Here is a 25479-nt window from a genome sequence, read left to right on the forward strand (position 1 = left end):
GTACAGCCACTTCGGATGTAGAGAAACATCGACGGTCGAGGTACGCATGCTACAATGAAATCTTGGCTTGACAAAGGTGATATCCTTAAAGTCATTATGAGCCTCCTTCCATGGTGGAGTCACGCTGCATCACGAACAAGTCTAAAAGCGGCCAACGACGCGTTCAATATTCCTACTCTATTTCGTAAGAACGACAACTACTCAGCCGTCGTGAAGATTATTACCACTCATGCCTTGAAGAAGGCCGATGAACTCTGGGCAAACGCTCGTGCCATTGTTGTTCACAATCTTGACAGAAGTGTAGGTGACGGTACATTCCGGCAGGTACATGGCCGCCCGTGCATTCACGACCTCATGACGATCATCGAGTCTGATGAACCGACCGTGAAGCTAAGGTCTGAACAGTTTGACAGGCATTGGTGGCTTCCTAGCGCTCGCAGCTGTGATACTTAAAGAGTTCTAGAACCAGCAACACGTCGTAGCGGTCGCCATTTTAACGACCAGCAAAGGTCACATCAAGCCGGCTACGGAGCCTACAGTACACATCGAGAGCCGTCGGGCTTTGAAATTATCGAGCAGAACTTAGCAGCAGAACGGATGCACGCTGCACACGTGCCATCATTTACTGAGCTGTCCAAAGTGAAGATACTGTTCCATATGAGCAGGAATTCTTGCCTCCTCGCTCGTGGGGATATGTAGGACTGAGATCATTAGATGAAGACTGCTAATGTACGATCTTTGAAGTTTAGCATCTGGCTTGGTTTACTATTCAACATGTGTTGTCACACACCGGGTGTTCGCTGCTTCGGTACTCCGCTTTCGGTGCTTCCCGCTGTCGCCGTGTGCGGTGCCTATAGTGATGTTTCCAGCTTGGCCGCTCGGATGCGGTTGTTTCTCGCTGTGTAGAGGGTCCGTTAGCGCGCTGCTTCGTCATAAGGCACGGCTACGTTGAGTAGTGTCCAGTGCACATTCACCTTCTTACGTTTGGGCAGCCTCGAGTCTCGCAAGAAGCACCTTTGCAGCCCAAATCGAAGAGTGGTCCCTTCACCAGACCCACCAATTAGACGAAAAATCACTGAGGGGAATAGTTGAAGGATAATTTCCAGAATCTCGTGAACGCGGTACTATAACGTCCGCAACACAAGGATTAGGACTGCTCTAATCGAGCCACTGTCGTATTTCTGTTGGCTCGGAAGGGAGAAGTTCCTCCTTTAGGCTAATAGAGTTTAATAACTAGAAAATGTATTTAAATACTTAAGTAAAATATAATGAACGTGTTCTACCATAGTGAAATGAAGTCAGCCTACGTTGCCCAATTTTTATTCACGGCTTGCACCCACCAATGACGAAGACGTGTCTGGATTGTCAGGAGACCACCCCTACTAGATGCAAGCCAAGTCGTCATTGTAGCAAGGTATCCTTCAATTTCGGGCGTGACTAGAGGTCCAAAATAAACAATGCCGTCCGTTCAACATCGAAAGGAACGCGTTTTCGAAGACGCAGACACGTATTGTCAGCTCACGTGGGCTTCCATTGGTGAAAGCATATGTAGCTCTCGCTTTCTAAGCTCGAACTCATCTTCTGTTTGCGACCGTATAACACGTAGGGGCGCGCAAAAACGGTTCGATGTTGATCCGAGACTTGCCGCCTTACAGTACTACCAGTTGGATTGGCGTCTTCTCCGACTTGTCTTTAGGTGCGTGCGTCTCGACGTTCTTTACCAGCACAGTTGGTAGGGGATCGTGGGGGAGACATTAATTAATGCTAGATCAGCGTCGCTAAAGAAAACTTGGGGGGGCTGGAATGTTATTATGAGTCACCAAAATATGTGTCTCCGATATTTCTGGTACATACAATCCAGTTGGATGACGTCGTAACTGGCTTTGTATATATCACTTGCGGGCCCAAAAGCTAAGAACAAATGCGTAGCTCGTGAATGCTCATGGGTTCTATATGTTGCGAAGTAGTCAACACTCGGCAACTCTCGCAGCAGAAATTCCATCCTTGTAATGCTCCCTGAAAGCTCGTTCACCAGTTGCCATCTCTTGCTATACACGTCTCTGTCCAAACAGACTTCACGGCAAGAGCGTATCCATTCGGTGGTGCCAATTCATTCACTGCTTGTTTTGCGTCGGCGATATTCTGGAAGCTTGTTTCGGGGTAACAAGGCATATTCCATGTTTGAACAAACTCCATCTTTGTTTCGGATACGAACAAAAGTATTTAAAACGAGACTCTCTCAGTAAACCTCAGCTGAATTGTCGATCATATCAAGAGGCATGTCAGCCGGATTACGGCCGTTGATCAAGCTATGGTCACGCCAGCGTGCTGACGGAAACCAATGGCGAGGTTGAAAGCTGCGAGGCACGCGTCGTGGTGCCTTTCGGTGAAGAGGATGCTCACGTCACTGCGCTGCATTGGACTTGGAGCACGCTGCATGAACGACGAGTGGACACGAGCACGTGTCCTCGACTGCATGATAGTTGAGCCTGAATAAAAACACAAGGAGAGTTAGTTCAGATCAGCGAGTTTGTTTGTTTGCTTTTCTTTCATTAATAAACTTTCCTCATCGGAAACCCCGGGTCTCGCGACAAAGCTAGCTTTGCGCTCTCTGAAGCGTGAGTTTGTTGATCAACCTTTCTGGACACCGTCTATCGTCCAGATCGTCATCTCCTCGGCGCAAGTTCTACTAAGTGCGGTCAGCTTCGACTAATTACGGTTTTGGGCGACTTACATAAGTTCGACTTAAGTTCGGTTGAAGTGTTAAGTTTGAACAACTTCAATATGGTGGGCTTCGCTGTGGACGCTGACGGAGACGTAGAGATGTTAATCCCTCAGCCGATCTTCGAGGTCATCAAGGCTCCAGAGCTGACCAGCTGGGAGCACGCTGCTCTGATTGAGTGACATCGTGAGTGGGAGTGTTACGTGGAAAAGTTTCGCCACCGATGCTCCACCACGGGTGAGACGTACGGCAATGTTGTCGCTACTGTCAAGGGTTCAGTGAGACGAATGACGCTTAAGAACCTGGCTAAGTACGTGCTCAAGAAACCTATTGCGTCGGTAACCGATGCTGACATCATGAGTGCTATCAATGCACGCTGCCGTACGCTCAAGAATGAGCTCGTTCCTGACGTCTCGATGTTGTTTCGTGCAAACTTAAGGATGGACATGACCATTGATGACTGCGACGTACGCATCTTCCGAAGATTTTAACGGGATTGTGGAGGACACTGGGCTACAAGGACTGATTGGGAACGAGAATGAAGCGGACGCAGGCTACAAGAGTAGAATGAAAGCCCGCTGCCGACTACTGATTGAAAACCTGCAACCCCAGTCCTCAAGGCTCAGATCGGTCGCCTTATCGATTTAGAGAGGCGTGACTGCAAATCTGATGATGTCGCCCTCTACGACCTGATTCTAGAGCATGCGAAGGTACAACAGCGGTTTCATCGAATTTCACAGGATTATGCTAGAAAGCAAGATTCTAAGACTACCAACTCAGAAAAGATACCACAACGTGGCGCTACGACCAAGCCCACGCCAACACCCTCAACGACCGCTGCTGCAACAGGACGCGCTCTCCTCCTCGTGAGTGTTGCCTGTTCTGCAACGGAGAACACTGGCTCAATGACTGCCCCACAGCCACGGACGCACAGCGCGAAGAAGCCGTGAAGAAGTTTCGCGCGGCTAAAGAGCAGCGCTCGGGGCCAGTGCAGTCAAAGGCCACCCGCTATGCGACGCCTGCCGGTTCTGTACGCATCAACGAGCTCCTCGATGTCCCTTATACACCCGATACCGGCGCCGATAAGAGCGTGGTTCCGGAGAGGATAATGGGTTCACTACTGACAGCGCAATCTACGCTAGAGACTACTCCACTAAGTACGCCTGTTGAAGCTGTTATGGCTGATGGCAGGGTCCAACTGTTCGAACAAGAGACGGAGTTGGATCTAAAGCTAACTACAGTGGCCGGGCTGGTCTCACTACGCTCGGTACCGTGCTGGGTTCTATCTGGTGGCGGTGATGAGTTCCTATTGGGTCGGGATGTCCTGAAGGGGATCGGCATCGACGTGGAGCAACCACTCGCCCAATTGGTTGGATCCCCACTGCCGGAGGCAGAGCCTGAAGAATGTCCCTTAGGTGCTGAGTTTTCAGACCTAAATAGGCCGATCAATTCGCCGGGCTCTCTACTCGACGGAGCGGTGGTCAACGGGCTGCCGAGCGAACATGTCGGCACTGTCAGTGATTTGCTGGATGAGTTTCCAGCCGTCTGGCGCGATGCCGTTGGTCCTGATCCCCCGGCCAACGTGGATCCTCTACGCGTGTCACTAAGGGTGAACGCAACGCCCTACAGGAGCCCTGCACGCAAGTATGCCCCTTTGCAAGCCGATTTTATCCGTGACTATGTGCAATCTCTGGTTGATAATGAACTGGTAGTGCAGAATAGCGCATCTCGCTGGGCAAGTGATGTAGTGCCTGTGCGCAAGCCGGAGACCAAGGACGAGTTCCTGCTGGCCATTGACTATAGGGCCGTCAACAGTATGGCAGTCCCCATTGCTGGTACGATGCCTAGTGTTGCTACAACGACCGACGCCTTCAACGGTAAGAAGTTCTTCGGACGCGTTGAACTCGCCAAAGGATTCTGGCAACTGCCTCTACATGAAGAAAGTCGAGAGATATTTTTTCTTTTATCACGCCTGATGGTGTGTTTACACCTGGTCAAGTCCCCAAGGAGCGATGGACTCCGCCCCTGCATTTCCAGAGCCAAGTCCAGACCGAACTAGCTCCGCTATTGCCACATTCGGCCCTTGTGTGGGTCGACGACGTGATTTTATTCGCACCAACAATGCATGAATTCCAACAGACGCTCCGATAAATCTTTGAGATTGTCAGTGCAGCCAACTTCAAGCTCAATATGGCCAAGTCGTCGCTGTTTGAGCTAGAGATCAAGTGGTGTGGCAGACTAGTTTCGAGCGACGGAATTCGCCATGATCCTGCGCCCGTGGACGCTTTGGTGGAACTTCCTCTCCCTGCAACTGTGGCAGATCTGCAGCGTTTTGTATTTGCAACGAACTGGTTGCGTGACTCGCTTCAGGACTACGCACGCACTGTGGCTCCACTTCATGACAAGTTGGAGGTCGAAAAGAAGCGGATCGGTAGACGGAACCGAAATGCACTACAAGTCGCTACCTCCTGGGATTGTGATAAAAAGGCTGCCTACGATAGTGTACTTTCGTTGGTGAGAGGCTCTGAACTGTGCGTCTTCACAGATGCGTCGCTTTTCGGGTTCGGTATCGTGGTGACGCAAGCCATGCAGTGCCATCCAGGCATTCCTGTTGAGCAGCAGAACCACGAGTTGATCATTTGCAAAGGCGGTACGTTCAAGCACTCACAACTCAACTGGACGGTGGTGGAAAAGGAGGCGTACCCGACCGTGAAGGCCTGCAACGACCTTGAGTACTTACTGGTGCGACCGGGAGGTTTCCGGTTGTTTTGTGATCACACGAACCTGATCTACATATTTGCTCCGCATGCCGACTTGAAGAAACATGTTCGAGACCGTTTACAGCGGTGGGCGATGCGGCTGTGTGATCTCCACTACCGCATTGAGCACATTTCCGGTGATGCTAATGTGTCCCGGTGGCACGTTCGCGGTGAAGAGCAGGTTTTGGTTGCGGCTGTCCAAGCACGAGTCGACGGAACATTCCTGTTGAAGATCTATCGATGCTTCGCCCTCTGATTAACGCAGATTTCGTATTCCCTACCTGGACGGACATTGCAGCTACGCAATCTGTAGCTGGACGTGAGAAAGCTCGACTGCGAGTCGATTTTTCGGAGGAGAATGGTGTACTGCTTGTCGATGAACGTCAATGGATCTCAAATGGAGCTCAAGATTTACTAGCCAGAATTCTCGTGGTTGCGCACTGCGGTGCGCAGGGGCATCGTGACAAACTGAACAATCTACGCACTTCGCTTCGGAACCTACACCGCGAGGTGAATCACACTAAAGAGCGCAAGCGGCTGCAGGACATGAGAGCTCACAAAGGCACGTCGGTGAACTTTGATGTGAGCGACTTCGTGCTTGGGTCAAGAATCGACCAACGACTCCCCAATCTCAAGCTTCTAGGGCAATGGGTTGGCCCGTTCGAGGTTGTGAAGGCGCTGCCCCACTCGTTCGAAGTCAAGCACTTAGTGACGGGATGTGTCTACGACGTGCATGCTTCAAGACTGAAGTTTTATGCTGATTCGGCTCTAAACACTACGGAGGAGCTACTGGAGATCGTTTCGAGTCTAGGCATGATGCTTGGTGTCGAACGATTCCTTGAGGGTGAAAGCTGCAAGGCACGCGTCGTGGTGCCTTTCGGTGAAGAGGATGCTCACGTCACTGCGCTGCATTGGACTTGGAGCACGCTGCATGAACGACGAGTGGACACGAGCACGTGTCCTCGACTGCATGATCGTTGAGCCTGGACCACTCCCATGAGCAGAGCGCGCCTTGGATTAGTCAGTGGAGGCCGAGGCCCACAACAAAGCCTTCCCGCGTGTTTCTACCGCCGTAACGGCAGCTACAAGTCAACTGAAGATGGAACGAGAATTGCGGTTCGCAGGGCCGTTTCGGATACTTCGAGTTGTCTGGCATGATCCATGATGTTATGCAGAACTACCACCTGCGGCTAAGCATACGACAACCACATTTGTGACGAAAAGGTGAATATCCTAAACTACGCTGAGCAATAAGCTAAAAAAAAAGCGGTGCTGGACGAGTACGAGGGAGCAAGTAGTTCGATTTTGCAGTGAGAATGGATTGGCGTGAACAAAAAAAGTGATCCGTATTTTATCTGTGTGTCTCGTTGGGTAAATCCAATTTGTCCTTTATTGTTAAAATTCTAAAACATCTCTGAAATTTACAATATTTTACCTCGTTTATTGCACCCGCCTTATTCGAATACGTTGTTGGCTGGCATGGATTAAAAGTTTGCAAGAAATGATGGCAGCGGTAGTCGATGCCACATTTCGATTGGCAATGACCAGAGCATCTTTATCCAATAATGCGAATATTTGTTTAAAGCCAGTGAGATCTTGGAGTGGAAACCCGCTATGGCGATGCGGCGGAGAGTAACCGTGTGGTGCAATTCATTTGCAGCGGGAAATGACGGTCTCGAGCTAACGACATTATTAAAACTCAGCGTGGACGATATTGGCCATCACGTGTTATTGCGTAACCCACAATTGTCGCGATGAGCCTCGAAAATAAAGCTGTCGAGCCGCAAGTTGGTGTTGAAGTCTCCCGACCGGCATCAGCGGCAGCGAGGACTTCCACGCTGGATAAAGAAGAACGGTCCAAAACGCTAATGGCTTGTTGTTGTTTTGCTCAGAAGTACACCACTCGACGAAAGCAAACTCTTCGGTTAATTCGCATCGACGGAAATGGTTTCGAACGTCATGATAGTTTTTGAAGGCAAGAACAAGCTATCAGACCAGGCATGGAGTGAAATGACCAGAGGGTGTTGAAGTCTCCTAACTTCGCCCCCGGGAGGTGTCAGCATGAACGAGTTCGTGGACAGCGAGAAGATCACACAAGCTGAGGACCAGGACCACGACAAGGGCCTCTACGATGAGCTACACGTACCTCTCAGGTGTGTGCAAGGGTGTTTGGCGGAGACGGAATGTTCAAAGAGGGATCCCGGACAAGTTTTGCATGCAGCCCTTCAAGTCGCAGCTGAACCTGAACTGTAAACTCAACGGGCGACATACGAGATCACGTTTTACACCAGTTTTGACGCGCACGCTCCGATCTCAGTCGACGTATCGGTAAACCAAAGTTTCGATCCCCACCAGGCTAAAGTGCTTATAGGTGGCACCTGGTTAGCAACGCGACGTACTGGTGCTATCAGACGACCACGACCAATGGAATGTGCCACAGCTTGTGGTGACTGCATCCTTCGTTCATCAGACTTTAAAAACCTGTCTTCGTATCGAGGGAATAACCGACCGTATCCTACTGAGAGCCCAAGCGCCGCTCTAACTCTCCAGCTTACTTCTTTTTGCCGAACCTGCACAGTAAACAACACAAAAAGCAGTTAGTTATGCCATTCAACAGACGCAGTAGACCCCAATAACTTCACTTACGAGGACTGGTCCGTGTCGTGCAGGATGTTGAGCAGCAGTGAGTCCGAGTTGAGGTAAACCTTGTTGGCCGAGCGCGAGATGACCGTGGCGATCTCCTTAGCGGCGTCCAGACGACGCAGCTGCACGAAGGCCGGGTTGTTCTTAATGGCCTCACCCACCAGCTCGGCCGACTTGGACACACCCAGAGCGCGGATAACCGTGCTCTTCTTCTCCTGAATTGCGCGCTCCACGACGAAACGGGCACGCTCGGCGTCCTGCTGCGCCACCTGCTTGGCCTCGATAGCGGCCGTGTACTCGGCACCGAACGTCAAGTGGATGATAGACACATCCTCCAGCATAATGGCGAAGCGGTCCGCGCGACGCTTCTACTCAAGTCACAAAAGTATCAATGGTAAATACCGGTATTTCAATGCTTTCTATAATACCAGTACGTACCAGGTTCTCGATAATGAGACGCGAGACGTGGTCACGCTGGAAGATTAGCTCGGCGGCCGTGAACTGGGCCACCACCTGCTTGGCCACCTCGTTGACAATCGAAGGCAGCACCTTGTCGTCAAAGTCTGATAACATAAAGTCAGTATACCGGTATCCATCTATCTTAATACTTTGCACTGGACTGCTTACCTGTGCCCAGGTTCTGGTAGAGCCACTGCAGACGTGCGCGGTCGGGCTTGGACAGCACACGGATCGAGATGTTGATCATCTGCAGATCCTTGGTGCCCGTGAGCGACGCGTAGGTGCGCGGACGCGTGCGCACATCCATGATAAGCGGGCGCTGCAGCCACGGGACGAGGAAGTGCGTGCCCTGTTCAATCACCTGGGAACCGACACCGTCGATACGGCTGTAGACCACGGCACGGTGTCCAGGCGGCACGTTGTAAATCGACATGTAGGCGCCGTAGATGGCCGCGCCCGTGAAGACAGCGACCTTGGCCAGAGCGGCCGCCGGTCCCTTGCTGCCAGGCGGCATCTTCATGTTCTTCATGTTCTCCATCGCGGCCTTGCCCTTCTCCATGGCTCTGCTGGTAGTTTAGCTTCCCCCTCAAAGTCAAATGGGCCGCAGCCACACGGTTGGAACCACTGCTGCAACATTCAAATTTGATTTGATCTTTGTAAGGTGATAGTGAATGTCGCTTGTGGGTAAATGTTGCACCAAAAGAGAATGTTGGTAGATTGATTTCAGCCAATCGTAGCTACATTATCCGTCTATTGGCTGTAAAAAGTTAAGTACTAAGTCTCACAGGAAATAATATCACTTCTCACAGTCTCCTTCTGACTGGTTGAAAATGTCCTTTTTCCGCGATCTGATTGGCTGATGAATATTGGTGGTTGGCTGGTGCAGAAGCTTTTGGCGCATTGTGGTCTTGCAGCCCCCGACGTCTCCACTCCCATCGCATTCGCCTGAAAAAGAAGTCACGAAAAATGCCGAAGATTTCGCGTCACCGCAACTACCGTAAGACGTACCGTACGCCTTCGCGTGCCTTCGAGAAGGAGCGTCTTGACCAGGAGCTGAAGCTGCTGGGCGAGTACGGTCTCCGCTGCAAGCGTGAGATCTGGCGCGTGCAGTACGCGCTGTCCAAGCTGCGTAAGGCCGCTCGTGAGCTTCTGACGCTGGACCCCAAGGACCCCAAGCGTCTGTTCGAGGGTTCGGCCCTGCTGCGCCGCCTCAAGCGCTACGGTATGCTCGCCGAGGACGAGAACGAGCTCGACTTCGTGCTGCGTCTGAACGTGCAGAAGCTGCTGGAGCGTCGTCTCCAGACCAAGGTCTTCAAGCAGAACCTGGCCAAGTCCATCCACCACGCCCGTGTGCTGATCAAGCAGCGCCACATCCGCGTGGGCAAGCAGCTCGTGGACGTGCCCTCTTTCCTTGTGCGCATGGACTCGGAGAAGCACATTGACTTCGCCGTCACGTCGCCTTACGGCCAGGGCCGCCCCGGCCGCGTCGCCCGTCGTCGTGCTGCTCAGCGCGCTGCCGCCGGTGGCGAGGAGGACGAGGAGTAAGCGTAGCGAAATATTTTTTGCTATGACTTCGTCTTTTTAGGTTGGATTGGCTACAGTCAAGAAATGCAGGCAACAGGATCATTTCGCGATGCGTGGGCAGCCAACTTCGGACTTTGTTTCTCGGGGGATACCCGATAAATAAAATATCATGCGAATTTGGGGACTTCGACACATTCGCTCTTGTGTTTTTGCCCATTTTTCAGGAGAAGAGGAATACAGCGCGTGTTACGACAGGTTTACAGGTTACAGCGCTGTTAAAGTGTCACCTTATTTTTCAGGCATGTTGAGTACATTTTCAACGGTGGTAATCAGGCTCAACGTCAAGATATTTATTCCACTACAGGGGTCATAGGGTGCTAGTTCCTTACACATACCGTAACGCTACTCCGCAACGCTTGCCATTGTCAGTAAATTGTCCTTGGCTCGTTGTAGCTGGTCTTCAGTGACACCTCTCGCCGGTGCAGTCAGCGCTGCAATCTGCTGATTGAGATCCCCTGAACGAGCATACGCGCGCGTGCTGTGGTCGCAAACGAAACATCCCAACGTGCGGTTCAAGTCTCCTGACTCCACAGCCTCAGCACTCTTCCACATACGCATCTTCTCTTCAAGACACGGTAAATGGTAACAGTGTCCACACTCAAACACACACGCGTGTACTGTCTCCATTCCTGACGACGGAGCACGCAGCAACTCGCTGCAAATGGCACACGCCTTCTTGGCTGCCACATGCCGGCCACGCTTGTGGGCTGCAACTTGGCGGTGCAGAAGCTCCACGCGATCGTTATCAAACACCTTGCGGGATCCGATACACAAGTTTTGCTAACACAAAGTAAAAATATTAGAATGTGAGAGCGACAAAAAATGCCTAAATAACTGCGTACCTGTACGCGGTAGTTGGTGATGATGGCAATTACTTTTTGCTTAAGGTTCTCGATCTCCATGTCGTCGGGAATCTATTCATCGACAGCGGTAAGATACGTTATCAAAAATAACTTCTCTCGTCACGTACCTTGCGGATCAGCTTGATGGGGTCAATTTTGTGCTGCGAGGCAAATTTGAGCAGTTCCTCGACGTTGGCCTTACTGGTTAGACTCAAATCGATGAGATAGTCCCATAAACCTTCGTCATGTTCTTGCACAAACTGGATCGCTTGGTTAATGTCCCCACGTTGAGTTAAAATGAGATCCAGCGCCTTCTTGTGCTGTCCCATGCGACCGAGGATGTAGATCATCGTGTCCCAAAGCGGAGGAGAATGCTCACTGCAGTACTTGTACGCCTAGCGAAGCAAACAATGTCGTAAGTAAAATAAAATACTGTAAAATAACGTCACTCACCTTCTCCAGCGGCACAAAGTTGCTGGTCTGTAGGAACTTAAGCAGGAAATCCGGCGCGTATTCGGCATACAGAGCCACCTGCTTCTCGTGTAAAGCCGAGTAAATCTCCGAATTATACTCGCCTAAACGGTGCAGCACAAGTTCATGTAGATACGTGTGCAACAACTCCGGCTCGCCTTCCAGCTGCGTCACAATGTCGCTGATCTTGAGCTGCTCCGTCTGGTTAACCAGCATCCGCACAGCTATGGTCTTGTCGATCCGCATGAGGTTAACCACCTTGTTGGCCACCAGCGACCAGAGTTGGTGCTCCGTGATGAGTTTAAACGCGAAGTCCTTGTTGGAGCAGAACTCGCCCTGACTCAAGTAAATACGGAGCGCATGGTCGTACTGCTCCGTTGCGGTGTAGAGCTCTGCTAGCGCCTCCATCAAGTACATCGTCTCCACACTAAGACGTTCAGCGTCGGCCTCGGCAATGCGTCGTCGTCTTACCACTGTTTCTAGCTGGTTAATCCACGCCTGCGCATCGTACAGCGGCTCGAACACATGCGTCGTCTCGGTGTACTCCGGTGCCACTGAGTTGTCACTCTCAGTCTGCTGCTTCACTGCTGGCGCGTCCTGTCGTCTCGGCTTGGGCCATTTCCGGATAAGTTCGAGTAGTTGACCTGGATCTGAGTCCAAAAAGTGCTTCAACACCATCTCGTACTGCACTTTAGGCAACCGTGGGCTCGCTGTAGGCATGTACCGCGCAATAGCACTCAGCTGTCCACGCTGAGCGAACACGTACACGTACTTCTCCCATAGCTTAGCGTACTCTTCCCCTCCTCCGATAAAGAGACGATGGATCTCCTCTGCAGTTTTCTGGAATAACTTGTGTCGCAATAAATCTCCCAAATACGTCTCCAAAACGTCCGTAAGCACCACACGACGAAGAGCTCGAGGGTCATGCAAAGCCACGTCCAGTGCTCGATCGTATTGTTTCCTCGCCAACGCCCACTGTACACGGTCATCAGCATCGCGTAGACGACAGATAACCACATCTTTTGGAGTGCATACGTAGACAAGCTGTCCGTATCCAGCGTCATAGATCGAGGACGGGTCGGTCTCCAAATCTGACGGATGTGCGTGAGCGTACCGAAGTGTAGGCATCATATAATCCGACGCACGTAGTCGCTGGTATCCCTTGAGGTTCAGTAAGTCAGCACTGAGTTGTTTACCATCCAGCCGAACAACGTGGACCTCAGGATACGGCATCTCTCCGCTCTCTCCTTCGCCTTCAATCCTTGCAGACTTAGACGTCGGCGGCCCAGTGGATGATCCGGATCCTGGTGGACGGAAGGCCAGCACTGACACCACTGAGCCGCCACCCCACGGACTGATCCCAGCTACAAAGAAGTCGAACGTTAATAACGCTACAACTTCCGCTGTTATGGTACCCGATTGGTGCTCCACAGCGTCCAACGCAGCAGCAGAAGTCGGCGATGCAGGCTGCTCTGCATGCCCCTTTTTGAATGTCACTACACGTAACGTATGTGCCCATGCAACCAGTAGAACATCGTTGCTCTGCCACTCCAGATGACACCTACAAAGCTCCATAGGAGGGCAATTGGGTGGGCGTTCAATGTACGTGACGCGTTGATCGTTCTCCGAGTCGTAGACCTTTACTCCCCAGTCGTTAGCCCATGCAACTAGCCCATCTTTCCAGCGGATCAGCTGCACGGGACCTTCACCTTCGTGTACTGTGCTCTCCTTGTCGATGATCCAGCCTCTCTTGTTGATAATCAGTTGGCCACTCACTCCTCCACACGCGAAGCTCTTCTCTCTTTTCATAGCATATCTATCTTCCAGTTGAACGGCGTATACAGCACTGAAGTAGTTGTAGATGTTCACTTCACCTCCAGTGCTGGACACGGAGACCTGTCTCGCCTTCTCTTTGTTTTGGTTGCTGGAATGTTTGTTGCCGCTGATATCAGTAGCTGCTGAAGCTCCAGTAGCTGGAAATAATATATACACAGCCACAGTGCCGTCGTCCGAGCAGGACGCGATGTACTGGCCGGTTTCATCGATGCATACTTGGTTGACTTTCTTGTAGTGTTGATGTAGACGGCGGATGAATCGGCCATCCAGCTCCAAGAGCAGCACGTTGCCTCCGTATGTGCCTGCACATACGAAGTTGACGTGCAATGCGATGCAGCTCAGTGAGTCGTCCTTGAAGATGGCGTGAAAATGGCCGCCCACGCGCTCGTACTTGAGCAGCGGTTCCTGCAAAGTGACTGGCTCCTGTGTAAGAATAAGGGATTATATGGTTATTGGGAGGGACTTTGATTGGCATCACGTATTCGCTGTTTTCACAGCGTGGAAAGCGCAATTCGGAGTGGGGATCGCATGTGCGCAAGTGCATATATGGATGTAGGGTGGGGTGCGTACCTTGGTCTCCTGGCTGTCGCTCGCGGTTGCGGCGGAGGACATGATGGAGCAGCGATCTTCTCCGGTCTGTTGTGTGTCAGTGCAACGGGGTTATCAGGATGGAATTATAACGCAACGTGATTGGATGAAATTAATGCTTGTATATCTTCATAATTTGCTGTGTCTTTCAGAAATTCAGTTGCTCCTCCAGTAATTGATACTTCGAAGTAGTACTATATTCCAAATTCATATATTATTATAGTACTACCCCTTTGCCCGTCCAAACTGAGAATAATCTCAAGCAAACTGGACAACATGTTTTTGTTTATTGCAATTTTCTTCTTACGTGATTAAAAGCACCAATGAATCCGAGAATAATCTCATTCAAAAAGAGACGATCTACTGACCTAGATACCGTAGACCATGTCGTTCATCTTCTCCGCCGCATTAACCGCATCGCGACAGTGCAACTCCATATTCGTCACCAACGTGGGGGTGATGCACTTGATACTCGCTTCAGCCGCCTTCTCCAAGAAGCGCATGGTACGCTCCTTAATTGTCAACGGGGTGCCGTCATCATCCGCCATGTTGCTTCGATCACAAATCTCCTCGCGATACAAAGCAAGATACGCCTTGATCCGTGGGGAGAAGCAGCCCCCGATGGGGTTGCACATCGGAGAGTACGGGCCGAGGCTTCAGGTCGGCGTGCTCTTCCACCCGCTCTTCCGTTTGGCGGTGTGCAGGAGCGCTATCCAGGACGATAACAACCTTCTTACCGGCAAAGTTGCTTTGAAAGACAGGAGACGCCTTTACTGTGCGGTAAATCTCGTCGATAAAGGCAGCATTTTGGGCCATACGAATACTCCCCCTCTCCAGCCGATGGAGTACAACACCCATAGCTGAGTTGACCGCGTACTGGACTTGCAAGTTGGCCCCTTTTGACGGTGGCATCACCAGTGTAGCGCGTTCTCCTTTACGCGCGCGTCCCCGACCACGCTTACAGTACACATTGTAGTTAGTCTCATCAAAGTAGATAATACAGTCACCGTCTTTTTGATGGTCCTTGAGAGCTTCGGCGAACTTGAAGCGTTTGGTCATTGTTGCACGTCATGGTCTCGATGCGTGTCTGTTTTACCGTGTACAACATGCCCAGCAAGTGGCGGCAGATCGTTGAGGTGGAGACGTTAATTCCCATGTCCAAAAAGAGCATCGTACGCATAGCTTCTAATGTAAATGTGCAATTCTCGTTGAGGTACTCTTCGAGCTTGTTCCTGGCCTCTTCTGTGATCTTCACGACGCTACCCCGAGGGCCGCCGCGTGGCACATCCTCCACGCGTCCTGAGGCGACAATGCGGCAGGCCACTGCTCGCGATATGCCGTTGTTCTCGGCCACCTGAAGCCAGTCAGCACGCCCTGCACGATGCGCAGAAAGAACGCGAAGCTTCTCGGTCGGTGAGTGCTTTCGGAGGAGGGGTTGGGAGGGCATCTGCGCTCAAACAGGTGAATTGAGAAGTGAGCTACTTTAGCCTCGTGCGCGGGCTTTCGCGCGCATTTTGGCGCCAAGACGTCTTCACCACGCATTCTACGGCTGCCGCCTTTCCTTGTCTTGTTTTGGATGAAATTATTCTCGCTTTGTTTGCTGATTATTTTTGCCTAACTTGATATTCATATTTCACAACAAACAATTGTCCGCTTTGCTTGAAACTAATCTCAGTTTGGACGGGCAAAGGTGTATAGTAGCCAGTATTTTTTTCAGATTCCTGTTACTATAGAGAAAGTAACAAAGTTGCAGCTCCATCAGCATATTGTCGAGTTATGGCCGAGATCCAGCCGGGCACCAGACGGCCTTCCATTATCACCGCTATGAATCACAAGCAGGGCGCAAGACGGTTTACTCACTTATCGTTCGCTGTTCTCTCATTTCTTATTCTCTTTGTTGCACGATTGCACTATTGGCTAATATATCAAGGGTACGAGCTCGACTCAAAGCCTTGAGAAGGTTGATCTACGACTTCTTGGACAACGGTTGCTATTTTGAAGGCGCCCACGTCTTCGCCCGGTGGAGGCAAATTGAACAACTACTTTGCATTTTTCTTTCAAGCCCAGCGCTCTCGACGAATTTGTGAACTACCAGGATTTCTTTCGTCAACTGCATCAACCCGTAGTTGGCGCAAATGTTTCCGCGCTCTGACTGTGACAGAGAGGACCGCCGCTTGTTCTTCAACTACCCCCAACAACATTTGTGAGCTCTGAGATGCACTGAAGCTATCTTGTTATTCTGTTGTGTTTGCTGCAGTTTCGGAAGGCCTAGAATCCGCCACCTGGAGTGACTTCTTCTGCAAACGTGAAGATCAGTACCGTTGACATAGTTGGCTTCTCGCCTGCACCGCATCGGCTTGCCAACTTGGCACCATGCACCGAGATCGAGACAGCAAAGCTGGCCTGCAGCCAGCCACAGCGGAGAAAACTTTTCGCCCAGAAGTCAAACCTGCTTGAGCTCTTACGGAATCTATTGGACGTCTATCATGACCATCAGATCGGCTAACGAAACAATGTCATGGACATGATCTACACCTTGGTGACCCGAATGCAGTACAACGCCGACAGGTTCACGCATATCTGCGTTTGTGCGCGGCTAACAGGACCCGAGTCGTAGCAGTGTAGGCTTCGTCGCTGGAGCCACACGCTATAATCCATGGATCACGTGATCTCCATACACAGCGCGCGCCCGTTTGGCAAGGGAGAGGTGGCGAAGCGAGCCAAACAGGCTCGGTGTGACGACTGGTGAAAGCGCGGAGCAAGAGCGACGAACGAAGGCAAGAGAGGCCGGCGAACGCGCGAAGGCGAAACTTGAGGGGCAGTTGTACTGTGCTTCGAAGTAGGTAAATTGGAAAGTGAGATTGAAATGGTTAGTTGTTTGTTGGCTACGAGGTAGTGCTAGTTAGCGTTCCCTATGTATCCTATGAAAGTATATGCATTTCACTATACTAGATTCTAAGCTGTCCTTGAATCGTATCTTGAAGTAGCGTAGCGTAGTAGTGAACCGCGGCTCATTTGAACCGGGCTAGAATCTTCATAGTGAATTTAAATGTAACAGAATGCATGTCCTTGAAGTCCCACATTTAGGAAGTGTTCTTCCGAACGTGGTGATTGCCTTCGGCCAAGCGCGTGGCGGCCCTCCCTACGCTCAAGGGCGGGTGGCAAACACTCGCTGTGTGGTTGGACCTCTCTACTTCTGCGAGAAATCGTTAACTGGTGACTGTTACCCTCGGATTCTCAGGTCTCACGTTCCTTTTACAAGAACCATTAACGTACTTCCTTACCCTATAACATTTGTGCATGACAACACTCCAGCTCTTCGAGCTAGAGCTACTACCAAGTGCTTGAAGGAGCTTAGGCTGACCAACCTAAACCATCCAGCACAAAGCCCAGATTTGAAACCCATCGAGAATCTTTGAGCGGAAATGAAGCGGGACCTGTACCGGTCGCCATCCACCTCACTGGATGATCTAAGGGTGAAGTTACCGCGTATTTGGCCGCTTTCGACGACGCCATAGAGCGAAAGATTGTGCGCTTATACCCAAGCGTCTTAACCCAGTAAGGAAGGTCGAGGTGGCCGTACGAAGTACTGCTCCATTCTACATTGTTATGCAGTCAAAATATAATGTGCAATATTTGGTGAACGCGAGGTCGGATATATGAGCTGAAAGTAGCATGGGAAAGCTCACAACACGTGCATATTATTCAATATTTTGAAGCCGCCAATGTGTGTTTCCAGGAAGATAGGGGGCGTTTTTCATGGCCATGTTTAGGTCGCGTTTTCCTCCGGAACTTCTGTCCTAATTCTCGCTGGAAAGAAAACAAAATTACGTTCGTGTTCACCATGATTTGCTGAATTCATAAAAATTGCGAAACGAGCTCTGGAGGTTTCGCCTCACGCGTTTTTGATTGGCATGACTACCCCACTAGAAATGCCTTTTTATTGGTAGTCACATCCTGGAAATCTGACCACAACAATTAACTTTTGGGCTATTGCAGCATACAAATGTGGAATGGAGGAGCATTGAGCATAGTGGCTTGGTTTTGTATAGGTTGATATCTGATTATGATGGGGCGATCACTTTCTGTGCGCTAGATTTTAGTCTTGTCCTGATAACTGCAGAGTCTAACACAAATGCGTTAACCCGTCTGCAGTCTTATTAGTATCTCCTCGTGCTACATGCCCATACCAATCTTGTGCTGAACGGACAAAAATTGCCTTCAGGAACTTCGAAAATGTAGTCATGAGGGAAAAGGGGCGCTCGCTTCCCGCATCCATAGTAATTTATTTTTTATTGTTTACTTATACAGTATCTGATTCGGCATCAAACTAGATCGTCTGCGACTTACACTGGGAATACATGTTCTTAGAACTTTTAATCACATACTAAGTACGATATTTTGGATGTTGTCCGAACGTTGACCCATTTACGTTACGTTCACGCAATTAATCCTGTTTGGGCTGTCCATTACTCATTCTGAGGTATTCCCAGTATAACATGATTTGGGCTGCCCACGGCCCTGCTGCTATCTCAGAAAATGCACATTGAAAACCTGAAGTCAACCAAAACAACTAAATCTTAATCCCCCATTGAGTTTACGAGTATGCTTTCCATCCTGCGAGTATGATTACAACAATAGATTACCATTCCTTCACCCTGATTCAGCAACCCAAATTCGATCGTGACCTCAATGACATCCCAAACAACAGCATACTTAGTTTTCAGCTCAAACAACACACTCTATGACGATGCAGGCTAGAATGTTTTGGAGTTGGTCGACCAAGATCATTAAGGCGGTTACTTTGTGCGTAAGACGGTGAAAATAATCCTATCGGTCATTTTAAGCAAATCAGCTGTTGCTCCTTATTAATTTCTATATAAAATTATCTCTTACGATCGTACGCGTAGGAAGTTTGTCATCATACCGGTATGGATTTTGCCTTGGGGATAAACGTTAAAGCGATAATTAGAAGGAGTTGTATTGGCTCAAACCGCTCAACGAAAGCACGAAACCGCTTGACTAGCAAATGATGATCATCAGTATACCTTAGATGTTGTGTTCGGTTGAAACCCCATACCAGTATATGGTAAAGGCGAGTTGGTCGATCCTGTACATCATGTTCTTTTTATTTTACGGTTGTGCGCTCTAGGATAGCGCATTGATAGCTAAAGCTACCTACTTTAGCCTAGGAGGATTCTACAGTACATTAAGCTACTCACAACAACCTGGGCAATTTTCACGATCGTTGTACTAATGTTTTACGATATTTTCTTCTCGTGCAATTTGATATTTGATATATGTGACATGCAATGTGGTATTTATATTGATATCTCATTGACAATAATACATTGCTAAAACATTTACGGCGTAAAGGCCAATATTTTTTTCCATAATCACCGCGGAACAAGCAATTCGTCAAGATACGCTCGGTAAACTCGTCATCTACCTTTTCATCCAGCTATTAATAGCAAGCACCCATATCGCCAACCAGAACTACCCGTGCTGTGGCAGTTAAAGCAGAGTTGCTACAGTACAGGCAGTACGCTTTCCAGCGCGTTCGCTTAATAATTGCTCTAATCGACACGGATCTCACCCTGAGTCGGTATTGTTGTATTCGCGAACTATTAATAGGGTGTCCTGGACGTTAAATTGTGTGGCGCTGCACTACATTCACTTTGAGAATAACAAGTGTGCGAGTGCTTAATTCTTTGTACATTAGAGCCGCTGGCCTATTGCCACAGACTATTAGAATATGAACAAATGAAGCCCACCGTTGAACTCTGGTGCCCATCTAAACTGCGCAAGTGCGGCGGCGCCAGAAACAATGTCTATATGATACAGTGCTCCACGTAGCGTAGGCGTCCTTCTATTAAGGTTGCATATGGATACGGATATTTTCCGCATGTGGGGGACGTGGTTTTCCGCGTGTGCTCCGTGTTAAACGCATGTGCCGTGGTTTGCGCGTGTAGCATTGAGGTTTTCGGCGTGTGATATTTTTTGGCGTGTGATACTACCTTATTGAAACTTTAACACTGTGATCGTGCTAATAACGATGGAGAAAAGTGGCAGATGTGGCGTTAGATAGAAATCCGTAAAAAAAATGATGGAATGGTTTAGCGCAGATTGTAAACTGTGGAGCCCAGACAAACGCATAGCCAGATCTGGCTGTGTGGTTTAGCACATGAGCCCATTTCTGTATGTCGTACGGCCCAATGTCGATGTCGTCATCACCAAACTCGATTTTTCAGTAGTAGTTGCCGTCTTTGGTGAATCAGGCTCGCGCAATTCCATCGAAATTCTTGGTTGTGATGCCCTCCTAGTCATTTATATCGAGCGGAACTAGTACTTTTCAATTAGTGGGAAACCCAGGCTTCCAAGCCAGCTTTTCCAATCGTTTTGCTACCGAAAATTGACCTGTGTAAGGCGTGTCGTGCTGTTTGATTTTGGGTTTTCCGTGGACGCCTTAGAGGTTTACGTGCTGGTATCAAATTCGATAACACCCGCAAGTTAACGCTGTCAAGAAACTTGAGGGTGGCCCGAATGTGACAGCACATCCACCCGGACACGAAAAACGCTTTACAGTCACAGCGATACCTCTGACGAATCCGCAGAACCTACATTTAAAAGATGTTACGGAAAAAATGTTAGTATTAACCTCGATAATAAAGATTATGAACTATACAAACCTCTGTTTCGGGTCAGTTAAGTGAAGCCCAGCTGTGTGTGGATGGAAGCTCTGTTAAAACTCGAACGAGATGCAGGGGCAAGTAGTGCGGTACGATGTTTTGGACAATCTGAGATGTTGAAGACTACCTCCTAGTGAGGCTGTAAATATTACTGCTCGGCTTTCGTCGACCCGTGTTGGCTCGATGCTTCGTCCCCAATGATGTAGTTGCGTGTGTGAACAGCAATCCTGTGGCGGAGCCATTCTTCTCCACTTTTCTGTAATTTCCATCACTGGCCAGCAGCATTGCTTTCCTAACAGTTTTAATTTATACTGGACCTGGCGAATACGGCTTAATTACAGGAAATCAATTGCGATCACGACTGGACCCAAAGTAGGCCAATATTCTTGGCAGAGAAGAGTTGAGAACGACTTCCGTTGCCACAGTAATTGCTGGGCCGACCACCCGCTTAATGTCGAATGTGGGCTTCGATAGGATTCTTGTTTGGAGTAATTCCAGGAGCCTTGCTCGTTGAATGAAATTTGGCCAGTTCATTATGAAAGCAGTGGTAATACAGTCCGCATGATCAAGAGTACCACAATTGAACCTTGAGGTTGCAGCCTAGAAAACCCGCGCACTTTTCCCGAAGCACATTGAACAGCTCGTCATATGTAGGCAATTGGAAAATATCTGTGCGAATAACCGTGACGAGGGTCATGGTACACTCCTACAGTACCGAAAGGGACCAGTGTCCATCCACCGTTATGTAGACGGTAAGTACCTCGACGGGGACAACGATACCGTGATGGCGGTGGCCTTCTCGCGCAAATTGTAAATTGCGAAAAAGTCGACGACTAGTAACGAGAATACCCAATGACACCTCGTTATCAGAAATACGCTCCTGAAAAATGTGAAGGTCTATGAGGTCATCTTTGTACGCTGAAGGGGGTTGACGAAATTCATCAGTAGTCACTGGTTCTCCATTTTGATAAAAGTGCTCCTTTGACTTGCACATCTTGGGAGACGCCCATAAAAGAACTTCCGCTAGCGTCTTAATGTCGAATCTGCCCTTACACTGTGTTATCCTTCAACACAGAACTGCGGCTTCGCAGCTATTCGCCTTCAGGAAGCTGCTGTGTAGAATATCAGGCTGATTGGCATAGCGTTCTCTGAACAGAACTAGACAACTTGCAGGGGGTAGCCCCACCCAACAGTAAATTATCGTGCTCCACTTCAAATCTCTTGCCTATGCCGGCGCGGGGTTGATTTGAAGTATATCCCGTGTGTGTTCCAGCCACCATAACTGTAACTTCACCGGGTTTCTGCTTCGGGAGCACGATTCGAGCCTCCCGCCCGCATTCTTCGCGGGAGCTGCAGTCGTATTGAGTGATTGTGTGTTCCCTCGTTTTAAATTGTGTTTTGCTTGAAACAAGAGCTCTCTAATGTATCCAGCTGAATTCTAGCTTCTTTTCGAGATTGAAAGGTCCCCAACTGACGCTGTATTCCAGTCAATAGGTGTAGGGAGAGCCGCTGGAGCGAGCGTAGGAGCTAAAACCATCGTATATGAATCACCACCTTCGTCGATATCACTTTGCAGTGAATGAGAGGATGCTATATCCAAGTCGTAGGACGAATCACTTTCGTTTACGACCGCATCCGGATCGTCCGAAGACGACATGTTGCTTGGATTCAAGCTTGAGGCTGTAAGTGTCAGTAGCAGGGGGTCGCGAGAAAAGAAACCAACGGAGTTGTTTCTAAAGTAGAGTTTATATTTGGTATTTCTGTCTCTCATAGAGATTTTAAATATCAACACACATTCTCCTACAATTGTAACGCCACTATAGGAAATTGTATGCCAGCGTAACCAGGATAGGCTACAATTTCGTACAAAATATTTTGTACGCCTCTGTTTGCAAGCCAATCAATTAGCACTTTTCGACAACGGTCTTTGAGGAAAATCCGTAAGACAAAGGCGTTACGGCCTCACCCCCATTTTGATTGGATAATAATATAGAATAACCAGTGGTTGGTGCCTGTCTGCATTTTCAGCTTACACTCACGATGGAAGGAGCCGAGGACCCCCCTCTTCCTGCAGCGAGGGCCCAGAGGATAAAAGCCATTCAGACAGTATTCAGGACACCTCCACCGGGCCAGCTTGATGCTGCTCAAGTACGTCGAGCATGTACCTCAGCCAACACCAAGAAAGCCTATCAAAGCTACATGAACGGCGTCACCAAGTGGGTAAAAGCGACACAAGATTCTGCTGATCGGTTCTTTAATCAAGATGGAAGTCTTAATCTGACTACTTTTACGCCTGAGCATTTCGAGAACTTTCTTATGTACATGATGAACGGAGGGAAGCACAAGGTCTCGACGCTAAGCGGATACAGGAGTGCTTTGAAAGATGCGTATCGACAGCAGCGAATGGAAGTTCCACGTGAGTATATGGGCGAGCTTAAAACGCTATTTCAAGGTTTGCAACGAGTGGAAGCAGAGACTATTCAAGATGGTCATGAACGTAAGCCGGGTAAAGAGCCCCTTACGTTTTCGCTCTATGTGCAGCTTGCTGAACTCTCGATCAAACAGAACGATAATGGATTTATCCATTTATTTTTACTGACCCAGTGGAATTTAATGTGTCGATCGCGTTCTGTCGAAACCCTACATACCTCGCATCTACACTACTCGGATGATAGTGTGGGGTTTGTTCTACACAAGACCAAGACAAATCAAGAAGGATCGGGACCTAAAGACCCCAGGCACGTGTATGCTAATCCTCTACAGCCTGCGTGTTGTTGGATGCTTGCTTTCGGCTTATTCCTTGCGTCCAACCCAGCACTTTCGCCGGGTAAGCTATTCCCTGGTTCAAATCAAAAGGCGAGGTTCTCCAAGACTCTCGGAAATATGTTGGAGGAGCTAACTGGTCAGAAGATTTACGGGACACATTCAATTCGAAAGGGAGTGGCAACATTTGCTAGTAGTGGGAGCACAGGAGGCCCTTCGGTTGTAAGTGTATGCCTACGGTGTGGTTGGTCAATGGGGGGCGTCCAGGACCGGTATTTCCGATATGAAGCCGCCGGTGATCAGTATTTGGGTAGGGTGGTAGCTGGGCTCCCTCAAAACAGCTCTCAATTCGCCGTTTTGCCACCCCACTTTGTTGATCCGAACTCTACATTGGTTACCGAGTCTTTGGCAAGGATGTTCCCTTCAATGTACCAGAACGCGCATATTGCACCTGTTTTAAAGCTATGCCTAGCTTCAGTTATCAAACATTACGACTACTTGGTGGAAAAGTTGAGCTCGAAACACCCAATGCGTTCTAGTTACGTATTCTGCAATCCAAGTATATTGAGCGATCTTTGCAAATTGCTGGTGGTGGGACGGACTTCTTGGATGAGACCGACTGGAATTCCCCCACAAGTGGAGCTATTTCAACAGCATGCTGAGACTCGAAAATCCCTACAACAGCTACCAAGTCTGCTGCTTGATGGATTCTCAAAACTGCTGGATGAAAAATGTATTGGAGGGCAAAGTCTCACACGAGATACACTCGCAATGACTATTAAGTCGATGCTACAAGAGGCTGGTTTGTGGAAATCGCAAGATTCCACGGCGCAGCAAAGGCCTCAACCAGATCCTCTCAATACTATTTATCACTGGCGGTCAGACGGCCATTTCCATCGGCTTCCTGAAGATTTCGACTTCCCCCAACTTGATGCCCTCGGTGTTTGGCGGATGTGGTGGCTGGGCAACCCTGCATGCGGTTACCCGCCGTTCCGGGCACTTCAACCGACAGATTTCACAAAACGCAACCGCAAAATGTACTCGGAATGGGCAGTACTTGTTCGCCATATAACAACGGCAATTGAGGCTAAACTTGGCACTCCTATGCAGAAGCTTCGCTCGCATGAAGACGTCGACAGTCTTTTCAAGCTGGGTTTGGCAAATATTGCTTTAAAACAGTCTACAAGTTCAGCAAAACAGCGGCCGGAGCGTGCGGTAACGACACTGCGAAGGATTCGAGAGGCAATCCACGACGCCAACCCCACGGCACGCACAGTACCACACCGGCATAGAAAAAGAAACAGAAAGAGTTAGTAGATGTATCTTCCAATCTGAATGCAGTAACACGAACCTCGTTTTCGAATTCGCTGCGTTGTTTTCCGATCAGCAGAATGACGAAAATGTAGCGAGGAGAGACTTGATGTACATTGACATGCTTTATTAACCAATCACATACCGTTACTTCTCCGTTACCACTTCAGGTTACGGGATCTCGACACAACTCATTTGTGGTTGATACATATTATGTGAAAGTGTTTGGATTTCATTAAAAAAAAATCTTAAAACAATTTCCAGAATTATAAAATTTTGATCAATTCGTATTTAGTAATCCAAATATATTGCTGAGGCATGTGTCTATAGTTTAAAGTAGCTCATAAAAACTAATACGCAATATTTATAATTTGATGGAGTAAAGTTCCACCAGTTATAGATAAAGACGGGTCATTTCGGTCAACGATTACTAAAGAAATTGTACAGAAACTTGCAATTGCGTTGGTCGCACATATTACGTAACACTGACTGACGTCTCTTGAGTGACAATGAGTGTATCAATTGGTAACGGCCCGGTATCGAACGGCCCGGTATTGAACCATTACACTTTTTATGCGAGACCAATATCACACGTGGGAAAGCGGAAAACCTACACGCGCCAAAGCGCACGTGGAAAACCACGAGAGCGCACGCGGAATAAAGTCCCGCCCGTTGCATATGATAGCCAATTATACGCCACGGTTGCAATCTGTAATCAGTTTGGAAAAAGCGGACATCAATTAGAATTTCCGCTATTGGCAGCATTATATTGGCAACGCGGCCTGTTTAGGAAATGCTTAGATCTGCTCATA

The 25479-nt window shown here is 49.1% G+C and overlaps 10 protein-coding genes across 11 annotated transcripts; 3 read left to right on the plus strand and 7 right to left on the minus strand.

Annotated features, from left to right (window-relative positions):
- Positions 1-201: 201 nt before the first annotated feature.
- On the minus strand, positions 202-2478 carry PPTG_23794 (hypothetical protein; the record flags this gene model as incomplete). Its single annotated transcript, XM_008913056.1, has 5 exons — positions 202-370; positions 791-898; positions 983-1042; positions 1654-1715; positions 2320-2478. 5 exons carry the CDS (start codon positions 2476-2478, stop codon positions 202-204), a joined length of 558 nt encoding a protein of 185 aa, XP_008911304.1.
- Positions 2479-7542: 5064 nt separating this feature from the next.
- Positions 7543-7721, plus strand: PPTG_23795 (hypothetical protein; the record flags this gene model as incomplete). Its single annotated transcript, XM_008913057.1, has 2 exons — positions 7543-7634; positions 7703-7721. The coding sequence occupies 2 exons, from the start codon at positions 7543-7545 to the stop codon at positions 7719-7721; spliced, it is 111 nt and encodes a 36-aa protein (XP_008911305.1).
- PPTG_15752 (hypothetical protein) lies at positions 7564-9191 on the minus strand. Its single transcript, XM_008913058.1, has 4 exons — positions 8752-9191; positions 8563-8687; positions 8128-8492; positions 7564-8051 (listed from the first exon to the last, which is right to left on the minus strand). Exons 1-4 carry the CDS (start codon positions 9140-9142, stop codon positions 8033-8035), a joined length of 900 nt encoding a protein of 299 aa, XP_008911306.1. The 5' UTR covers positions 9143-9191; the 3' UTR covers positions 7564-8032.
- A 269-nt stretch (positions 9192-9460) lies between these two features.
- On the plus strand, positions 9461-10368 carry PPTG_15753 (ribosomal protein S4). The gene has a single exon (XM_008913059.1). It carries the CDS (start codon positions 9550-9552, stop codon positions 10126-10128), a length of 579 nt encoding a protein of 192 aa, XP_008911307.1. The 5' UTR covers positions 9461-9549; the 3' UTR covers positions 10129-10368.
- A 62-nt stretch (positions 10369-10430) lies between these two features.
- Positions 10431-13982, minus strand: PPTG_15754. 2 transcript variants are annotated; one of them, XM_008913060.1, is made up of 5 exons: positions 13887-13982; positions 11463-13739; positions 11138-11404; positions 11010-11081; positions 10431-10947 (listed from the first exon to the last, which is right to left on the minus strand). In XM_008913060.1, the coding sequence occupies exons 1-5, from the start codon at positions 13926-13928 to the stop codon at positions 10510-10512; spliced, it is 3096 nt and encodes a 1031-aa protein (XP_008911308.1). In that variant the 5' UTR covers positions 13929-13982; the 3' UTR covers positions 10431-10509. The 2 variants fall into 2 exon arrangements, with proteins under 2 accessions (XP_008911308.1, XP_008911309.1); XM_008913061.1 differs by having other exon boundaries at positions 11138-13739.
- Positions 13983-14272: 290 nt separating this feature from the next.
- PPTG_15755 (hypothetical protein) lies at positions 14273-14452 on the minus strand (the record flags this gene model as incomplete). Its single annotated transcript, XM_008913062.1, has 1 exon — positions 14273-14452. The coding sequence occupies one exon, from the start codon at positions 14450-14452 to the stop codon at positions 14273-14275; it is 180 nt and encodes a 59-aa protein (XP_008911310.1).
- A 10-nt stretch (positions 14453-14462) lies between these two features.
- Positions 14463-15351, minus strand: PPTG_15756 (hypothetical protein; the record flags this gene model as incomplete). The annotated part of the gene is made up of 2 exons (XM_008913063.1): positions 14463-14861; positions 14947-15351. 2 exons carry the CDS (start codon positions 15349-15351, stop codon positions 14463-14465), a joined length of 804 nt encoding a protein of 267 aa, XP_008911311.1.
- Positions 15352-19735: 4384 nt separating this feature from the next.
- PPTG_23796 (hypothetical protein) lies at positions 19736-19879 on the minus strand (the record flags this gene model as incomplete). Its single annotated transcript, XM_008913064.1, has 1 exon — positions 19736-19879. The coding sequence occupies one exon, from the start codon at positions 19877-19879 to the stop codon at positions 19736-19738; it is 144 nt and encodes a 47-aa protein (XP_008911312.1).
- Positions 19880-20178: 299 nt separating this feature from the next.
- PPTG_23797 (hypothetical protein) lies at positions 20179-22615 on the minus strand (the record flags this gene model as incomplete). Its single annotated transcript, XM_008913065.1, has 6 exons — positions 20179-20223; positions 20488-20521; positions 21211-21299; positions 21374-21426; positions 21888-21943; positions 22560-22615. The coding sequence occupies 6 exons, from the start codon at positions 22613-22615 to the stop codon at positions 20179-20181; spliced, it is 333 nt and encodes a 110-aa protein (XP_008911313.1).
- An 18-nt stretch (positions 22616-22633) lies between these two features.
- On the plus strand, positions 22634-24670 carry PPTG_15757 (hypothetical protein; the record flags this gene model as incomplete). Its single annotated transcript, XM_008913066.1, has 1 exon — positions 22634-24670. One exon carries the CDS (start codon positions 22634-22636, stop codon positions 24668-24670), a length of 2037 nt encoding a protein of 678 aa, XP_008911314.1.
- Between the last annotated feature and the right edge of the window lie 809 nt (positions 24671-25479).

The sequence above is a fragment of the Phytophthora parasitica genome (genome assembly GCF_000247585.1).
Source record: "Phytophthora parasitica INRA-310 unplaced genomic scaffold supercont2.51, whole genome shotgun sequence".
Classification (NCBI taxonomy): Eukaryota; Oomycota; class Peronosporomycetes; order Peronosporales; family Peronosporaceae; genus Phytophthora; species Phytophthora nicotianae.